At 53.4% G+C, this 15,789-nt stretch overlaps 1 protein-coding gene across 1 annotated transcript; it reads left to right on the top strand.

Annotated features, from left to right (window-relative positions):
• Positions 1 to 7,156: 7,156 nt before the first annotated feature.
• Positions 7,157 to 15,521, top strand: AMER1 (APC membrane recruitment protein 1). Its single transcript, XM_037045978.1, has one exon. It carries the CDS (start codon positions 7,252 to 7,254, stop codon positions 10,756 to 10,758), a length of 3,507 nt encoding a protein of 1,168 aa, XP_036901873.1. The 5' UTR covers positions 7,157 to 7,251; the 3' UTR covers positions 10,759 to 15,521.
• The last annotated feature ends 268 nt before the right edge of the window (positions 15,522 to 15,789 follow it).

Genomic DNA, 15,789 nt, shown 5'->3' with positions numbered 1-15,789 from the left:
GTTCACTCAGAGGATTTTTCCTTCTGCAGGCTTCCCTCGGCTGCCTCATCACCTCTGTTTCCCTGAGGTTAACTGACCTCTTGTTCTTCATCTGAGCTGGGGTGGGTGGTGGTGGGTGACGGCTGTCTCCTGGCTGCGATCTCACCCTTGCTGTGTTAGTACTGACAGACATACCGGAAGCTTTACTATGCAGGCATGGCATCCGTCTCAAATACATTCCTCTCTAAGGAGGCTCGGGAGCCTGAGAGGGGAGTGGCAAGTCAGTGGCCCTAAGAGTTCCTGTTGTTCCAGGCCAGCTGGGCAGGGAACCTCCGCAGACTGAGGAGAGGCTGGGGCACCCAGAAGAGTCCCCGGGAAAGCCCATTTCTTGGGAGAGGTGGTGTGCAGATGACCACATTTTCTCAGACTGGAGGAGCCCCTGTGTATTGGGGGCTGGGGCTAAGGAGCAGTGAGGCTAGGAGTGCTGGAGCGGGATGGAGCAGGACCTGCAGAGAGAGCAAGTGCTGAAGGTCAGACGAAGGGGACTGGCCCTCCCAACGGTGGAATAATTTGGTAAGTGGGAGAGGGGTGCGCTGAAATCAGGGTTGTGAGAAAATCTGGTAAGGGTATGCAGGATGGTTGAGATGGAAGGAGATGGGCAGGGGGGTGCGATGTCTGCTTTGCAGCATGGTAAGTGGGGACCAGAGGGAATTCAGCTAAGAGGTTTGTGTCATCTTTAGAGGACACGGGGTAGCAGCTGAGGAGCTGGGGCGGAGAAGTGGCTGCGAGAGGCCCGATCGCAAGGGTCCTTTCCTGAACATCTGCTCTGTACCCAGCCAGCAAGCTGCCCTTTACATTTTTTAAAAGATTTTATTTATTTATTTTTAGAGAGAGGGGAAGGCAGGGAGAAAGTGAGGAAGAGAAACACCCATGTGTGGTTGTCTCTCTCATGCCCCCTGCTGGGGACCTGGCTGGCAACCCAGGCCTACACCCTAACTGGGAATCGAACCTCAACCCTTTGGTTCACAGCGCATGCTCAATCCACTGAGTCACACCAGCCAGGGCACCCTTCACATGTATCATCTAGAATCCTGACCACAATCCTACATGGCAGGTACCATTTTCTTCATTTTACAGAAAAGGCATTTGAGTGTCAGAGAGGTTAGGCCACCTTGTCAAAGCCCACAGCCTGTGAGGGGTAAAGCTGGCATCTTAGTTCTGGGCTGACGAATGTCAGCTGCTTTGGAATTCAGTAGAACCAACGTCGTTTGAGCTCCTGTTCTGTGCTAGGTATAGTGAGTGTAAGATAAAGGAGGGTCCATCCCAATGAGATGAATGGACAGACTGAAGCTTGTCAGAATGAATTACCAAAGGCTGAGTATGTCATCAACTCAGTTGACAGGCATCTGGGGGTGGGGGGAGTGGGAGCAGGGGAGAGAGGGCCTCGTGGAGGTCTCTGAGTTGGTGGGATGCCCTCTTGGGAGGATGTGCCCCTCGACAGAAAGGATGAAAATTAGTGAGGGGTGGTTGCAGGGACAGCTTGTGACTGCCCAAAGGTACCAAGCTGGGCAGCCCTTCCTTTAGGCCCTGAACAAATGGCTTTGAGAGTGGACCTTGCTGTGGGCTTCTGGAGTGGTTGGTTAAGTTTCTGGTCTCGTTATGGGTCATTCTCTTTAAACAATAGCTCCAATTTTGCATCTTTGTCCCAGTTGGCAGGTTTCTGTCTGAACCTTTTCTTTTCTTTCTTTTTTTGGCCCCTCCAACTCACCTCTCAAGGGAAATGAGAGGAGAGCAACATGTTCCATGCCTTGGGAGTGGGGGCGGGTGTTGCTGATGAGGACAGCAGCCACAGCCTAGGTTGGCAGCCCTTGGATTCTAGTCAGCAGGCTTTTTGGAATGTGCTAGATGGGGCCAAAACAGTGGCAGCCAGTGACAACTGGAAGTACCTCAGAGAAGGTTCAGCTGGGCTAGGGCAGGGCTGAGATGGGAGGGGGAGATGAAGGCCCACATATGCGGGGCACTCGCAGGGTCCTTGCTCTCAGTGTTCCTCTCATGATTAGGGGCCAGCGCAGTGCAGCAGAATATCATAGACTTGGGATTCAGGAAGCCTGGGGGGCTGCTATGGCTCTGTCACTAGCCCACTGTGTGACCTTACGACCTTACGCAGATCTTTTCCCAAGCCTCCGCAGTTTCCTTCTCTGTGACCATCCCCCACAGGGGCAATTTCTGAGAAGGGCAAATAGGGGGCGAGGGAGTGGGGAGCGGTTTATAAACTGGTAAGTACCCTGAGTTGGGTGAAGGATGTCTGTTAATTTTCACTTTCTTTTGATATTAGTATTTTTAGCTGAGGTTGAATTGTTGACCTTTCTGGCCTGGGCTAAAGAATCCAGCTGGTTGAAATTCCCAGATAATCCAGAGCTGTTAGCCAGTAGTTGACTCAAGGCAACTTTTTGGTCCCTGAATATCAAAGTTCAGCTAAAACGGAAACTAGGGCCTCCTGTGAGATACCTACACAGCTGCCTTCTTTTACCATTTGGGGAAACTGAGGTCCAAAGTGGTTTGATAACTTATACACAGAGCCCCAGAAAGCACCCTACTCAACCCTGACTGAAGTAGTTTTGCTGCTAGAAATTGTTCAACTGTAGTTTGAATAAAATCTTAAAAAAAATTTTTGGCTGTGTTTTTGAGCCTCTGCTATCTAATACATTGTATTTGGTACTTTCTGTGCATTGGTTTTGTTCTTTACAATAGGTTTAAGAGGTAGGCATCTCAATAGCTTCATTTTTTCAGTTGAGCAAACTGAAAGAACTTGCTGATTTCCCTCAGGTGGGCAGAGCTGTTTGCAGTGCAGAGCTGGGGGACTCTCAGGGGTGGGGGCAGTGAGGGGGCTCCCTATTCTCACCATTCCTTCCTCAGCCCACTCCATACACAAGGGCAGGATGGACTCAGAGTCAGCTTGCCCCCAGGAAAACTGCTTGGAGGAGTTCTGAGGAACTGTGGCTGATTGAGGCCATGCCTCTGGGGCTACCACGTAATTCACACTCCTCCCCTCAACTCAGCCTTCTCTATGTTGGCTGAGCTGGCACCGGGAAGTTGGGCCATGCAAGGCTCAGGCTGTAGCTATTTTGTCGTCTCTAAGAAGGGTCCCTGAGGCAGGTTCGTGGCTGGGCTCCTGCCTGTGTTTTGAGAGCAAGGGAAAGGAACAAGCTCTGTTCTAGTAGCCAGCGTTCCACTGGTCCCAGAATGTATTGAAGCTGGCCCTGGGGGAAGGGATGGCCACAGACCACACCCTGGCAAGCTGGCTGCTGCAAGCCGCCCTTGCTTGGGGCCACAGACTAACCTTAGAGCACAAGTAGCAAACACAAGGCCTGCGGGCAGAATCCCGCCCTCCACCTTGTTTTATCAGCAGGCACTTTATTTCTACTTGGGCCACAGCACTGAGTTCCTATTTAAGGAGTAGTTACATCTACACAGTCCGAAAGTTACACTCTGCCCTTTGAAGGCAACCATAAGGCTGATGCGGCCCCCAGTGAAAATGAGTTTGATGACCCTGCTTAATGCATCAGGTCCACCTGACGCTTGGACAGCACCCAGGTCGACACTCTGAAGGGCTGCAGGGCGCTGTGTTTGGCAGGACCACTTTCTTGGCAGGAAGTGTGGTGGGAGGCAGTCCCAAGCTGAGGGGGGGGGGCTACAAAGTCTCCCCCTTCTTGACCCCTTTGCCTTCTGCCACACTTGGCTCTCCTGGCCAGTGAACTCTGTGGCCTCAAGTAAAGGCAGCATAGCCCATTGGGGAAGGACAGTGCTGGGACCTGGAGGGGTAGCGAGGGAAGGAGACAAGGGACCTGGGCCAACAGTGGCTCGGTGGGGCTGGCTGGGTTAGGGGCTACCAGGTACCTGTCATCACTACCCCCTACTATGCCATTATCTTGGGGGAAAGCCCACAGAGATGCAGTGAGTTGCTCTGGGGCATACATGGCCCTGGGCAGTGCTAGGCAGGGAGGTGGGACTGAGTACCCATTTCCAGGGTGGTTCTGACCAGCAAAGATGACCCGGGGCCTCATTAGGAAGAAAGCCTGAAGCTAGAGGGAGAGAATCGCAGTCCCAGGACAAAACCCTGCCTAGTTCACAACTGCCCCCACAGGAGCAGAGGCCGATCTAAACTACCCTCAGGAGAGGACTTTGTGTAAATCCACTCACGTGTCTTTAACATCCCTTCGCACCTGGCTCCTCCTCAGCGTGGGCCAAGACAGCTGGTCCCTCAGGCTCCCCACAGGAAGTGGCTCTCCCAAACGCCTTGGACACATGGTCGCTACTTCCCAAGTAACTGGGATGCTCCCAGGAAGGCGGTAAGGATAACAGTAAGGCCAATCTTTCTCATTTGCACCATGCTCTGCAGTTTACAAAGTGCTCTGGTGTCCATTATCCCATCTGAACCGTGCACCGCTGCAGTGGACTGGGCAGACGGTGATAGATAAAAGAGCTGTTTTGATCTGGGTCCCCTGCCATGGCCTGGACCCCTGTGTGTGGCCCGTGGCTCCTTCCACAACAGACTGCAGATGCTTGTGGCAGGGAAGGGGATAATACAGCAGTGGGCAGGCTTCTACCCCAGGGGAGCACCAGGGGTAAGGACAACAGAAGGCCCAAAGGGACCGCCCCATAGCCCTAAGCCCAGCAGGACAGTTCAGCCTTCGGTTCATGAGGAAATCTAGGCCCATAGGACTTTTCACTTCTCCCTCCGTCTTCCTTGATGCCAATTCATAGCTGCTAGTGTCACCTTTCCCTGTCCCTAGATCACTGCCATTGCTACTCACTCCTGTCTGACAAGAGTCGGCTTGAATGCTTCCTTCTCAAGGTGGCTTTTCTGAGCCCGAGGGGATGTCTTTTGCCTTTCAGATTTTCCCCGGGATATGATAACAAGGTATGAAGAATGCCGACCTTCCACCAAAGCTAAAGCAGTAATGGGGGGGAGGGGCTTCTTTGAGGCCTGCATCACGTGCTTTCTGATTGTTACATATCTCTCCCACTTAGCCTAGGAGCTTCCCAAAAGCAAGGGCTGTAAGGGGTTCTCCCTTCTTGTCCCGCCCTCGAATCACTGTGCTGTGTCTGTCACTTACCAAACGTTAGGAGATGTTTGTCTTATGAATTCCACAGAGGGGAATGCAGTTTCACAAACAACAACACTGCTGCCATCCCATCTCTGTCATGCGCACACTGTGATGATGACAATACTGTCAGTAATTTCAGGGCTGAGACAGAAACATCTGTGCCTTGGAAAGTTGGGGGGGGTTGTTCAAATACATGATAGGGCCTCTATTCCCATCAGACCCCGGGGTCAGGACTCGGAGGGGGGAGGGTGTGTACGATTGTGTATTTGTGAGCTGGGGGAGGCACTGTTAATTGAGGCTACCATTTGCAGGGCTAAGCTGGAACAAGGTCACATAAAAACATGTCACACGGGGAAAGTACCCTAACCTGAGCAGATGGCAATACAAATCTCTGCAGAGAAGGGATCAGATGAGGTTTTTTTCCCCTTTTATTTTCTGGATAACCAGCCATTATCTTCCTCCAAGTTGAAGATTCAGTTCTGCAGAGTGCTCCTGATGGAGGCACGCACCACACTGATGCTTCAAATACTAAGCTAAGCAAGGCTCAATGTGCAAAATTAATGTTTGCCAAACAGGACTAGGGCTCCAGGAGGGTTCCTCTAATACGGTCAGAGGCCAGAGTGTCGCTGACAGCCTCTTCCCCACCCGCCTTGCTGCTCCATTGTCTGTCACTGGAGGTGAATGCATGACTTCACCTCCAGGATTGGCAAGCAATCCCAGGGCTGATGTGCTAGCCAGCTGCTGCTGGGATGACAGGGATCCTACCTCTCTCTCTCTCTGGCCCCCAGCAGCTGCTCTGCCTCCCTTCTCTTATCCTAGTTCCCTGCCTGCTAGGGGCTACTCTACAGGGAAAGGACATAGAGGTAGGGACTTTCCAGGGACAGGCCACTCGGTTTTAGCAGGCTGCTCACTGACCCAACCAATGCCTAGCTGTACTGACTGGAATAACTACATCAGTCCTGGGAGAAGGGAGGCCTGCATTGTAGCTAGGGATGAGTGGTAGCTTCCCCCCGCCCTGCTTCTTTTTATTCCATGTCTGTGGCATTTGGAGGATTGTGAGCCTGGACCAGAAGGGTGTGCCTCGCACAAGGTTTATTTATTTAAATACATGGTCAGAACCTCACTCCCAGGCCAAGAACATGAATCATGTGGAGATGTGCCTTCGAGGAGTTCCCTCTACAGATGGGGGCCAAAATAATGAGGGGAGTGGAAAAGAAACAGTCTGCCTCATGGTTCTGAAGTAAAACTTGGGAGTTCCAGTGGCCAAGGGCCACTTTCAGATCTCTTCCCAGCAGGACACTTGAGAGTCTGACCTAGACGTCCCCCTCACACACACATAACCACTGTGGGGGAGGCATTGCTAGACCTCTTGGATGGAGGATGCGAAACCCAGAGAGTTCCTTGCTGCAAGGCCACCACACAGCACTTGAAACAGATCCTGAATTGCAGCTCTGGAATGTGGGTCTGTGAGGCTGCTACTCTGGGTTTCTGAAGGTCCTAGAGCATGGGCCTGCCGGCAGTTTAGGGAGCCTATGGGGAGAAGGCGAAATTTTGGGTGTCTTTTCCGGAAAACTTTCTCCTTCCCCGGGCAAACTGTCAGGGACAGCCCCGGTTGAAGTGAACTCAGGCCTGAATCCTGCAGAGCTGAGTGAGGACTCTAGGGGCTATTTCGATAGACGCTTTTGAAAACTCCTCTGTCGTCAGAGCTGACCTCCCTCCTGCCTTTCCTGCCTCTCCCTAACCTCCCCTCTCTGGTAACCCCTCCCATGTCCAATAGCACCATCGGGAAGTTCTCACATCTGCAGTTTGCCCTGCCCAGTGCGAGGGGGTAGGGGTGACGGCTGCCTGTTGCTCAGTGTAGGGTTTCGCTCTCTTGGGGCCCAGAGGAGGCCGGCCCAGCAAGCCAAGCATATGGACTCCATTAAGGTTTTCCCTACATTTTCTCTTTCTCTCTGGTTCCACTGAAGCCTGAAACCACAGACACCTGTGAAAACAAACCCTGCCTGGCTGCTCGCTCACTAGTGCTCTCTCTCTCTGCCTTTCTCTCTCTCATCTCCTCCAGATCCACCCACTGTGATGCTTCCTGACTGATGATGTCATAATAGTGCCCAGAAGCCAGAGCGCTGCATTTCCAGCTGAACACACCTGAGTTGTCCCCATCACCATGGAGACCCGAAAAGATGAAGCTGCTCAGGCCAAGGGAGCAGCAGCCTCTGTGGATACCCAGGACCAAGGGGCAGAGAAAGGAGCCCAGAACAAGGCCACTGAGACGACAGAAGGGCCGGCGTCAGAGCCACCCTTGTCTGGCCCAGGTAGGCTGAAGAAAACTGCCATGAAACTCTTTGGTGGCAAGAAGGGCATCTGTACCCTGCCTAGTTTCTTTGGAGGGGGACGGAGCAAAGGTTCTGGGAAAGGCAGCTCCAAGAAGGGGCTTAGCAAGAGCAAGACCCACGATGGCCTGAGTGAAGCGGCCCGTAGCCATGAAGACATTGTCGGTGAAGGACCCGGCCTCTCCTTGCCTTTGCCCGAGTCGCCCTGCCAGCTTCCCAGTTCCCAGAGCGCCCATGGGGCTTTGGAGACAGGCTCCAAGCACAAGACATCGTCTGTGGTGGCAGCCGTAGACAAAGCTGGGGCTGAGAAGGTTTCCTCTGTGCCCAAGCCAAAGAAAGGCCTGAAAGGTTTTTTCAGCAGTATTCGCCGGCACCGGAAGAATAAGGTTTCTGGTGCTGAGCAAAGGGAGCCAAAGGCCAAGGGGCCTGAAGAGGCCAGAGCCAGGCCTCGTGAGCATGTGAGCTCAGTCCTCCCATCCCACGCTGAGGAAACCCTTCCAGACCTGAGAAAGGAAAATGCCAAACCCCAAGATGTCCCTGGGCCAAATGTGTCTTCAGCCTCAGAGCCCTCTGTAGCAGCCGCTGAGAAGACAGCCTGTGAAGATCCAGAAAAACCCGTGGGCAGCTGTGCCTCAGCACTCCTGCAGCCCAGTCCCGCCGCTGAAGCCAGTGGCCCAGAAGAGCCCCAGAGCCCAGAAACAGGAGAGAAGGTGGTGGCTGGAGAGGCGAATCCACCCAATGGCCCTGTGGGGGACCAACTGAGCCTCCTGTTCGGAGATGTCACCTCCCTGAAAAGTTTTGACTCACTGACAGGATGTGGTGATATCATAGCCGAGCAGGACATGGACAGTATGACAGACAGCATGGCCTCTGGAGGCCAGAGGGCCAACCGAGATGGGACCAAACGAAGTTCCTGCATGGTCACCTACCAAGGAGGTGGGGAAGAGATGGCCTTGCCAGATGACGATGATGAGGAGGACGAGGAAGAAGAAGAAGACGAGGAGGTGGAATTAGAGGAGGAAGAAGAGGAAGCCAAGGTAGAAGAAGATGATGACTTAGAATATCTGTGGGCAAGTGGTCAGATGTACCCAAGACCCAACATGAATGTGGGCTACCAGCCCACCACTTCACCAGGCCACCAGGGCTATGTGCTCTTCGACCCAGTTCGGTCTTACCCTGGCCTGGCTCCTGGAGACCTTTTGACTCCTCAGAGTGACCAGCAGGAGTCTGCCCCCAACAGTGATGAAGGCTATTATGACTCGACCACACCCGGATTTGAGGATGATTCCGGGGAGGCCCTGGGGCTCATCCGCAGGGATTGCCTGCCCCGAGACAGCTACAGCGGAGACGCCCTCTACGAATTCTACGAGCCAGATGACAGTCTTGAGGAGTCCCCACCCGGGGATGACTGCCTTTATGACCTCCATGGTCGAAGCTCGGAGATATTTGACCCTTTCTTGAACCTTCAGCCCTTTTCTTCCTCTCGACCGCCTGGGGCCATGGAGACAGAAGAAGAACGGCTGGTGACCATCCAGAAGCAGTTGTTGTATTGGGAACTTCGACGGGAACAGCTGGAGGCCCGAGAGGCCCGGGAGGCACGTGCCCGAGAGGCTCACACCAGGGAGGCCTATACAAAAGAAGCCCGTGCCAGGGACGCTTACGCCCGAGGGGCCCACCCCCAGGAAGCTCACATCAGAGAGGCTCGAAGCAGAGAGGCCTGTGCCAGGGAGGCTTGTGCCCGAGAGGCCTGTGCCAGGGAGGCTCGTGCCCGAGAGGCCTGTGCCAGGGAGGCTCGTGCCCGAGAGGCCTGTGCCAGGGAGGCCCAGGCCAGAGAGGCTCGTGCCCGAGAGGCTCAAATCCGAGAGGTCCAGGCATGGCCAGAGAAGCCCATCATAGAGTATCAGAGGAGACCCCTAGGCCCATCGGTGATGGGCCTGGTAACAGGAAAATCAGGGACCTCTCAGACTTCGCACCGAGGAACCACATCGGCTTTCCCCGCCACAGCGGGCAGCGAGCCGGACTGGAGGGACTTCCGTCCTCTGGAGAAGCGTTTCGAGGGAACCTGCTCCAAGAAAGATCAAAGTACCTGCTTGATGCAGCTCTTCCAGAGCGATGCTATGTTTGAGCCAGACATGCAAGAAGCAAATTTTGGAGGGTCTCCCAGGAGGGCCTACCCTACTTACTCACCCCCTGAAGAGCCGGAGGAAGAAGAGGTTGAGAAGGAAGGGAATGCCACCGTGAGCTTCTCACAAGCCCTTGTGGAGTTCACTAGCAATGGCAACCTTTTCTCTAGCATGTCCTGTAGCTCCGACTCCGACTCATCTTTCACTCAAAACCTCCCTGAGCTACCCCCCATGGTGACCTTCGACATTGCTGACGTGGAACGGGATGGGGAAGGCAAATGTGAAGAGAATCCGGAATTCCACAATGATGAGGACTTGGCAGCCTCCTTGGAAGCGTTTGAGCTGGGCTACTACCAGAAACACGCCTTGAACAACTACCGCAGCCGATTCTACCAAGGCCTGCCCTGGGGGGTGAGCAGTCTTCCTCGATACTTGGGACTGCCTGGCATGCACCCACGGCCTCCACCTGCCGCCATGGCCCTCAACAGGAGGAGCCGCTCCCTTGACACAGCAGAGACCCTGGACCTGGAGCTGTCCGAGTCCCACCTGGCCCCGGGCTACATGGAGTCTGATGAGCTTCAGGCTCAGCAGGAAGATTCGGATGAAGAAGAAGAGGAAGAATGGGGCCGAGACAGTCCCTTGTCCCTCTATACTGAACCTCCAGGGGCCTATGACTGGCCTGCCTGGGCTCCCTGTCCTTTCCCAATGGGGACGAGCCCTGCCTGGATAAGTAGCAGTCAGTCGGATGGGCCTTCTAGCCAGTCTCCGTACGGGCAGGCAGCCTGCTGTGTACCTCCTTCGGCTATGTCTGTATTGCTGTCAGTACCAGGGCCAGAGCCAAGGGCACCTGGGGAATCTGGGCCTCAACTAGCTCGGCCTTCGCACCTGCCCCTCCCCATAGGCCCTTGTTACAACCTCCAGCCACAGGCCTCCCAGAGTGCAAGGGCCAGGCCTCGAGATATGCTGTTGCCTGCCAATGAGCCCAGTTGCTCCTCCAGTTCTGGAGGCTTTGGCCCCAGCCCTCTTCCCCAGGCCAAGCCTGTGGGCATCACCCACGGCATCCCTCAGCTGCCCAGGGTCCGGCCTGAGCTCCCACAGCCTCAGCCCATTCACTATGGGGCTTCCAGCCTCAACCTAGCAAAGGAGAGGGCTGGGCAAGGTGCCTGTCTCCCCACCAGCTACTCTTCCACTGCCGTGAAAGGGAACCTAGCTGAGTAGTCGTCACCAATGCTGGAGCGGGGGCATGGGGCCTGAGCATGTGAATGGGGATCTGGGTTGGGCAGAGGGATTGGGGGGTGGGGGTTGCTGTTTCACTTGAAAATCTTTTGGGCCAAGGAAAGCTCCTATGAGTTTTTGCCTTTGCTTTCCCACTTCCGTCTTCTGCCATCTGTGGCCACGTTCAGCTCAAGTACATCTGCCCCAGGAGGCTGCTGCTGCTCTGCTCCAGTTTTTGCTTTCGGGGTTTCTTCTTGTGACCCATGCAGGGTTCAGGATGCTGTAATTTTGTGCCTATTCCAGTTGCCAAGTTAGTGATTATAGAGAGAGCATGCATCCTTGACACAGGCTGAACCCTTAGCACCCCCTGCCACCTCACCACCCAGTGAATGATGAACCCCTGATGAACAGCCAGGTCTGCACTGCCTCCCCCATGGGGGCAGGGGACCTGTTTGCTGTTAGCAATGTGAAATTATGGTACAGATCCTCCCCACCCCCACTCCATTCCGTCTTGGCATAGCTGCCACCATTACATCAAATGACTATAATCTATTTGTCCCAGCTAGCTGTCCTTAGAGAGGATCAAGTAGCATGTATCTCACCGCCTACTGCTGTGGACTTTGGCATGATAACCAGATGGGGGCCTTTTAACCTGGCCTGCCATAGCTTGGGTTGAAGACAAAAATGCTAATCCCCTTAATGGAGTGATCAAATGAATCCAGTTGCAGTTGCAAACAGAAGACAAAATAGGCTTCTCTCACAGACACTGCCATAAGTCTTGAGCTCTGGAATGATAGGGTTTTTGTTTCTCCCTTTTCCTCTTAAGCTTGTGACTTCCGGAGTTACAGGTGCTTTTGAATGTTGGTTCTTTTTTTTTTCCTCCAAAGGAATAATCTCGTCACAAAGAATACATTCTTTTCATTGAGATACAAGAAGAGAAGCAGCCTAAATTAGGTTTGGATCTAGGGGTTGGGGTTTTTGCAGGTTCCCCGGGGGAAGGATGGGAAATGGAGGTCCATTTGTCTGAGGCAACAGGAGAGAGGATTTCAGAGTTTGCAGAGCCTGAGGCAACCCAGCTTCTTAGAGGGGAAAATAGCTTCCCCTCTTAAAAATAATTCCTTATACCTTGTCTGCCCCTTCATTTGGATGCTATCAAGAAGCTCCAGGCCAGCACTCCCAAGAGACAGGACACCAAAGGCACCTAGGCTGCTGTCCAGGACTCTAAAAAGCTTTCATTTTGCAAGTAGCTGAGCCCTTAGTGTCATCAAAAGACCAGGCTTCTTGAGAGGGAAGACTGACCTGCCCTCACTCTGCCAAGCTTCGGGATGCCGATTCACATGGCAGTTGTAGCCCTTATGGAATGAATGGCACCCTCCTTTGTCCTGTATCTGCACAGTTCCAGCAGTAAACTAGCTTGGAAATACTGGTGGGGAGAAGTTGCTGTTGGGAAGTCATTACAACAGGCTAATCTTCCCAGGCTTGGCCTCATTAATCAGCAATACAAGAGGGTTCCTTTTAAATTTCTTAATTAGAAATAGCAAATGGAATATTTTTTTTGGCCGGGATGTGTTGACCCAGACAAATAACCCTTGCGCAACTGCCCCCCCCCCACACAGCCGCTCCTATCCTTGGCCCACCCCCACCCATCTTCTTGCCTGTGAAGAGGTCAACAGGGCTCCTGCCATTCCTGAGATACAGCAGTTTGGCTTGGGAATGGGTGCCATTGGCCTCCTGAGTGACAGAGGTGACTTTGTGGGCAAAGTGCCCCCTGACTGGGGGATATGTTTGTACTGGTGTTTGTCACCCTTTCTCAGATTGGGGTTGGCCCAGGGCCCTTCCCCACCCCTCCCAAATCAGGCTCACCTGGTAGAAGCTGTAACCCTGGGAACATCACATAAGTTTGCATGGCACCGACACCACCACTCAAGGGACCCAGACCAGCTCCCCGGGCTGACATCGTCTCCATCATGAAGAGATGTGTCAGCCCTGGTGCTGCAGAATGAAATAGGGTGAGGAAAGCCCTCCTCACATCAAGCACAGCATTCCAGGAGGGAAGTGCCCAAATGCCAACCTTCTGTCCTCTCACCAAAGTTGCCCCAGGAGGGTGGGGCTGACCATTAGCCTGGCTGTTTGGCAGGAAGTAAACACTCACCAAATGCCTTTACCACAGGAAAACCCACTACTTGCCTCCTCTGTCTCTGCTTGTCCTTTAGGGCAGCTCAAGCTCCTGTCTGGATGTGGACTGTGGCAGCCACAGCAGGTAATAGAGCCATCACCAGCCTCCAGAGCTCACTGGGCCACCGGCCTATCTGGGAAGAGAAAAAAGTAGGTGGTCAGTCTTTGGCCAAGGGCTGAGAGCTGCCCTTGGTGACAGGAGGAGAGCAGGAGGCACTGCCTCTGAAGGGAGAAGTCATAGCCCTGGCAGAGTTTGCTGGCCTTCGGGAAGGTTGTGCACTACAGCATAGGGCCTAGGACCGATTAGCAGCTTATGGTTCGGACAACGCTGCTGCCTGTAAGTCCTTTCACGGTTCCCGGCCAGCCCAGGGACAGGATCCTCACCGCCACAAGTGGGGCAGTCAGAGTGCATGGCTGCAGAAGGAGACTCCTTTAGAGTCTCACTTGGGATCCAAGCAGCTGCTGGCCAAATCCCAGCTGCAGCCTAGAAGAGGAAGAAATACCTGCCTAAGGACCTGTGGTGATACAGGGTCACACTGGAGCAGCCAGCCAAGCTCTGGATCTCTTCCCAAACATGGGCCAGTGCTTGCGTGGCTGATGCCAAGTATGCCTGGGATAAAGGTGTTGACGTCAAGTCCACACCTCTGAGGCTGTGACCAGGTGAACACCATGTCTGCATTGCAAGGTCTTGGGATACTGCCTTTGGACATGACTTCAAGGCAAGATGTGACTTGAGATGAGGTGGCTGCCCTCATCTCTCTACCCAGCAGGCTTATCTAGTGCCAGACAGCTCTGATCACAAAAATTTCCAAATAAGATGGTCCTTGGGGGCCCAGTGACTGGATAGAATAGGCCACCTAGGAGGCCTCTCTCCCAGGGTCGCCAGTTTCTCGGTGCTTTAGTGCCTCCGAGGAAGCCCCGCCTTGGGGCCCAGGTAGGGCCTATTCTGCCCATTTGGACTCTGCCTGGGCACGAGTTCATGAGCCCCCTGGGCCAAAGGCTTCAGTTGACACTAGTCTCCCTCTGTGCTGTATACCAAGGAGGGAAGTAGCTTCTCAAACCCAGGGTGCATTTCCCTTATCCTGCTGCCAGTGACTTTCCCACCCTTGCCAGGGCCACCATCCTACCTGCCCTAGGCCGCCGGGCCCAACTGCTAGAGGGAGGCATGGGGGTTTAGCAGGGAGACTTCAAGTTTACCCATGTGTATGTTGCATCCAAGTTGTTTTTAATATATATATATATATATATCAAAAGTCAATTATCTATTTTTGTATTGTTTGCATTTTATATTCATGGAAAACAATGTTTATCAATTGTTCTTTTCTGATATATTTTATTTTTAAGCGGTGCTGTTTACAGTTTTAAACAAAACAAAGATGACACAAAAATTGCTGCTGCTTGTGCAGAGGGCTGGCATCTCAGCTGCCCAGGGCCCTCACTCTTGCCCCTCTCCCCAGCCCTGATGTGTCGCCTTGCCCATCCCCCGCTCCATGCTAGGGACAGCAGAAGGTGCCCAGGTACTTAGACAAATGCCAGGTGACTCAGGCATGTGGAACCTGGTAGACAGCGTGTTGTGTTATGGCTTTATTTTGTTTCTTCTAGCCTCTTCCCTGTTTGTAGACCCCTCTGGAAGTACTTGTCTCTCTCTCTCACTCTCTCTCTCTCTCTTTCTCTTTCTCTCTCTCTCTCTCCTTTATGTTCTTTGCTTTTGTTTTGAAACCAGAGTGCCCATATTATGCTACTTGTCATGTCGAGTTTCTCCAAAGGAACATTGTGGGGACAGGGACATTCTCCACCCATTGGGGAGGGCAGAGGGTTTCAGCCATGCCCTGTCTTCCCACGAAGTTGGGGGAGACAGACAGCAGGGATGCTCAAACCATCAGGAATTAGCCATCTTATCCAGGAAACCCTTGCATGGGACTTAACCAGAAGCTCAGTTACTGGGACATTCACCCAGAAGAGACACTGGGGACCTCCTTGCCCCCTCATGCTGCTTTGGGGGAGTCTCCCCGCTACCACCATTCCCGCTCCCTGGCCCTGCTCCAGGTCACACATGGATGGTACTTTGGGAAATGGTGACTGTCGGGGCTATGGCTTACCGGCCTGATCCCCACGCTTTCATCCTGTAGTCACTCCAAAGAAGAAAATCCACATGGCGTGTATATGTATAAGGGTTGGGCTTACCGAGAGGCAGGACTTTAATTATTATTCCTGTTTACTATTGGTGCTTATTTTCCCTGCTGTATACGGGGTTCGGGGTGGGAGGGAAGAAACCAGGAATGTATATTTAGGTCCTATTCAATAAAATGGCTGGGGGCCAGGGGGAAGAATTAGGAACTGCAGTACATCCCAACCCCAGGTATAAAAGTTATTCCTCTCCCAGTATAGAGAGGGGAGCGTGGCCCCTGGATGCACCCTCACTTCCCCTTCTCTGTTCCTGAGACGTCACAGAGTCGCCCGGATCGTGACCTCTCCGATCCCGATTCTCACTGACATCTGGATATCTTGATGCACTTCCTGTTTGTAACAACCTATGTTTCTTTTGCTGAATGCTAATAAACTAGGTTCAAGAGGGACCCCCAGTCACTAAAGTGCATTCTTGTGGTTTGTTCCATGGCAGCGTGCCTATGAGCCATAGTTTCTGGGTTTGCCCTTAAAGGGAAATGGAGACAGCAAGAAGGTGAACCCCCTCCTGACGGCTCCATCAAAAGGATGTGTCTAATGGTGGGACTCAGGCCAAGCTGCAGGAATGGCATCCTCCTCCCAGGCCTGTGGGCAGAGATGCCATGCTGTCTAGGCAGCTGCCAGCATCACCCACTCAGCCATGGGCTGAGTGGGGAGCATGTGGCTTTGCCCCTT

Source organism: Sturnira hondurensis, unplaced genomic scaffold (genome assembly GCF_014824575.4).
Source record: "Sturnira hondurensis isolate 20B ecotype Veracruz unplaced genomic scaffold, ASM1482457v3 Scaffold0004711, whole genome shotgun sequence".
Classification (NCBI taxonomy): domain Eukaryota; kingdom Metazoa; phylum Chordata; class Mammalia; order Chiroptera; family Phyllostomidae; genus Sturnira; species Sturnira hondurensis.
The sequence above is the reverse complement of the archived record's forward strand: the minus strand, read 5'-3'. Positions and strand labels throughout refer to the sequence as shown.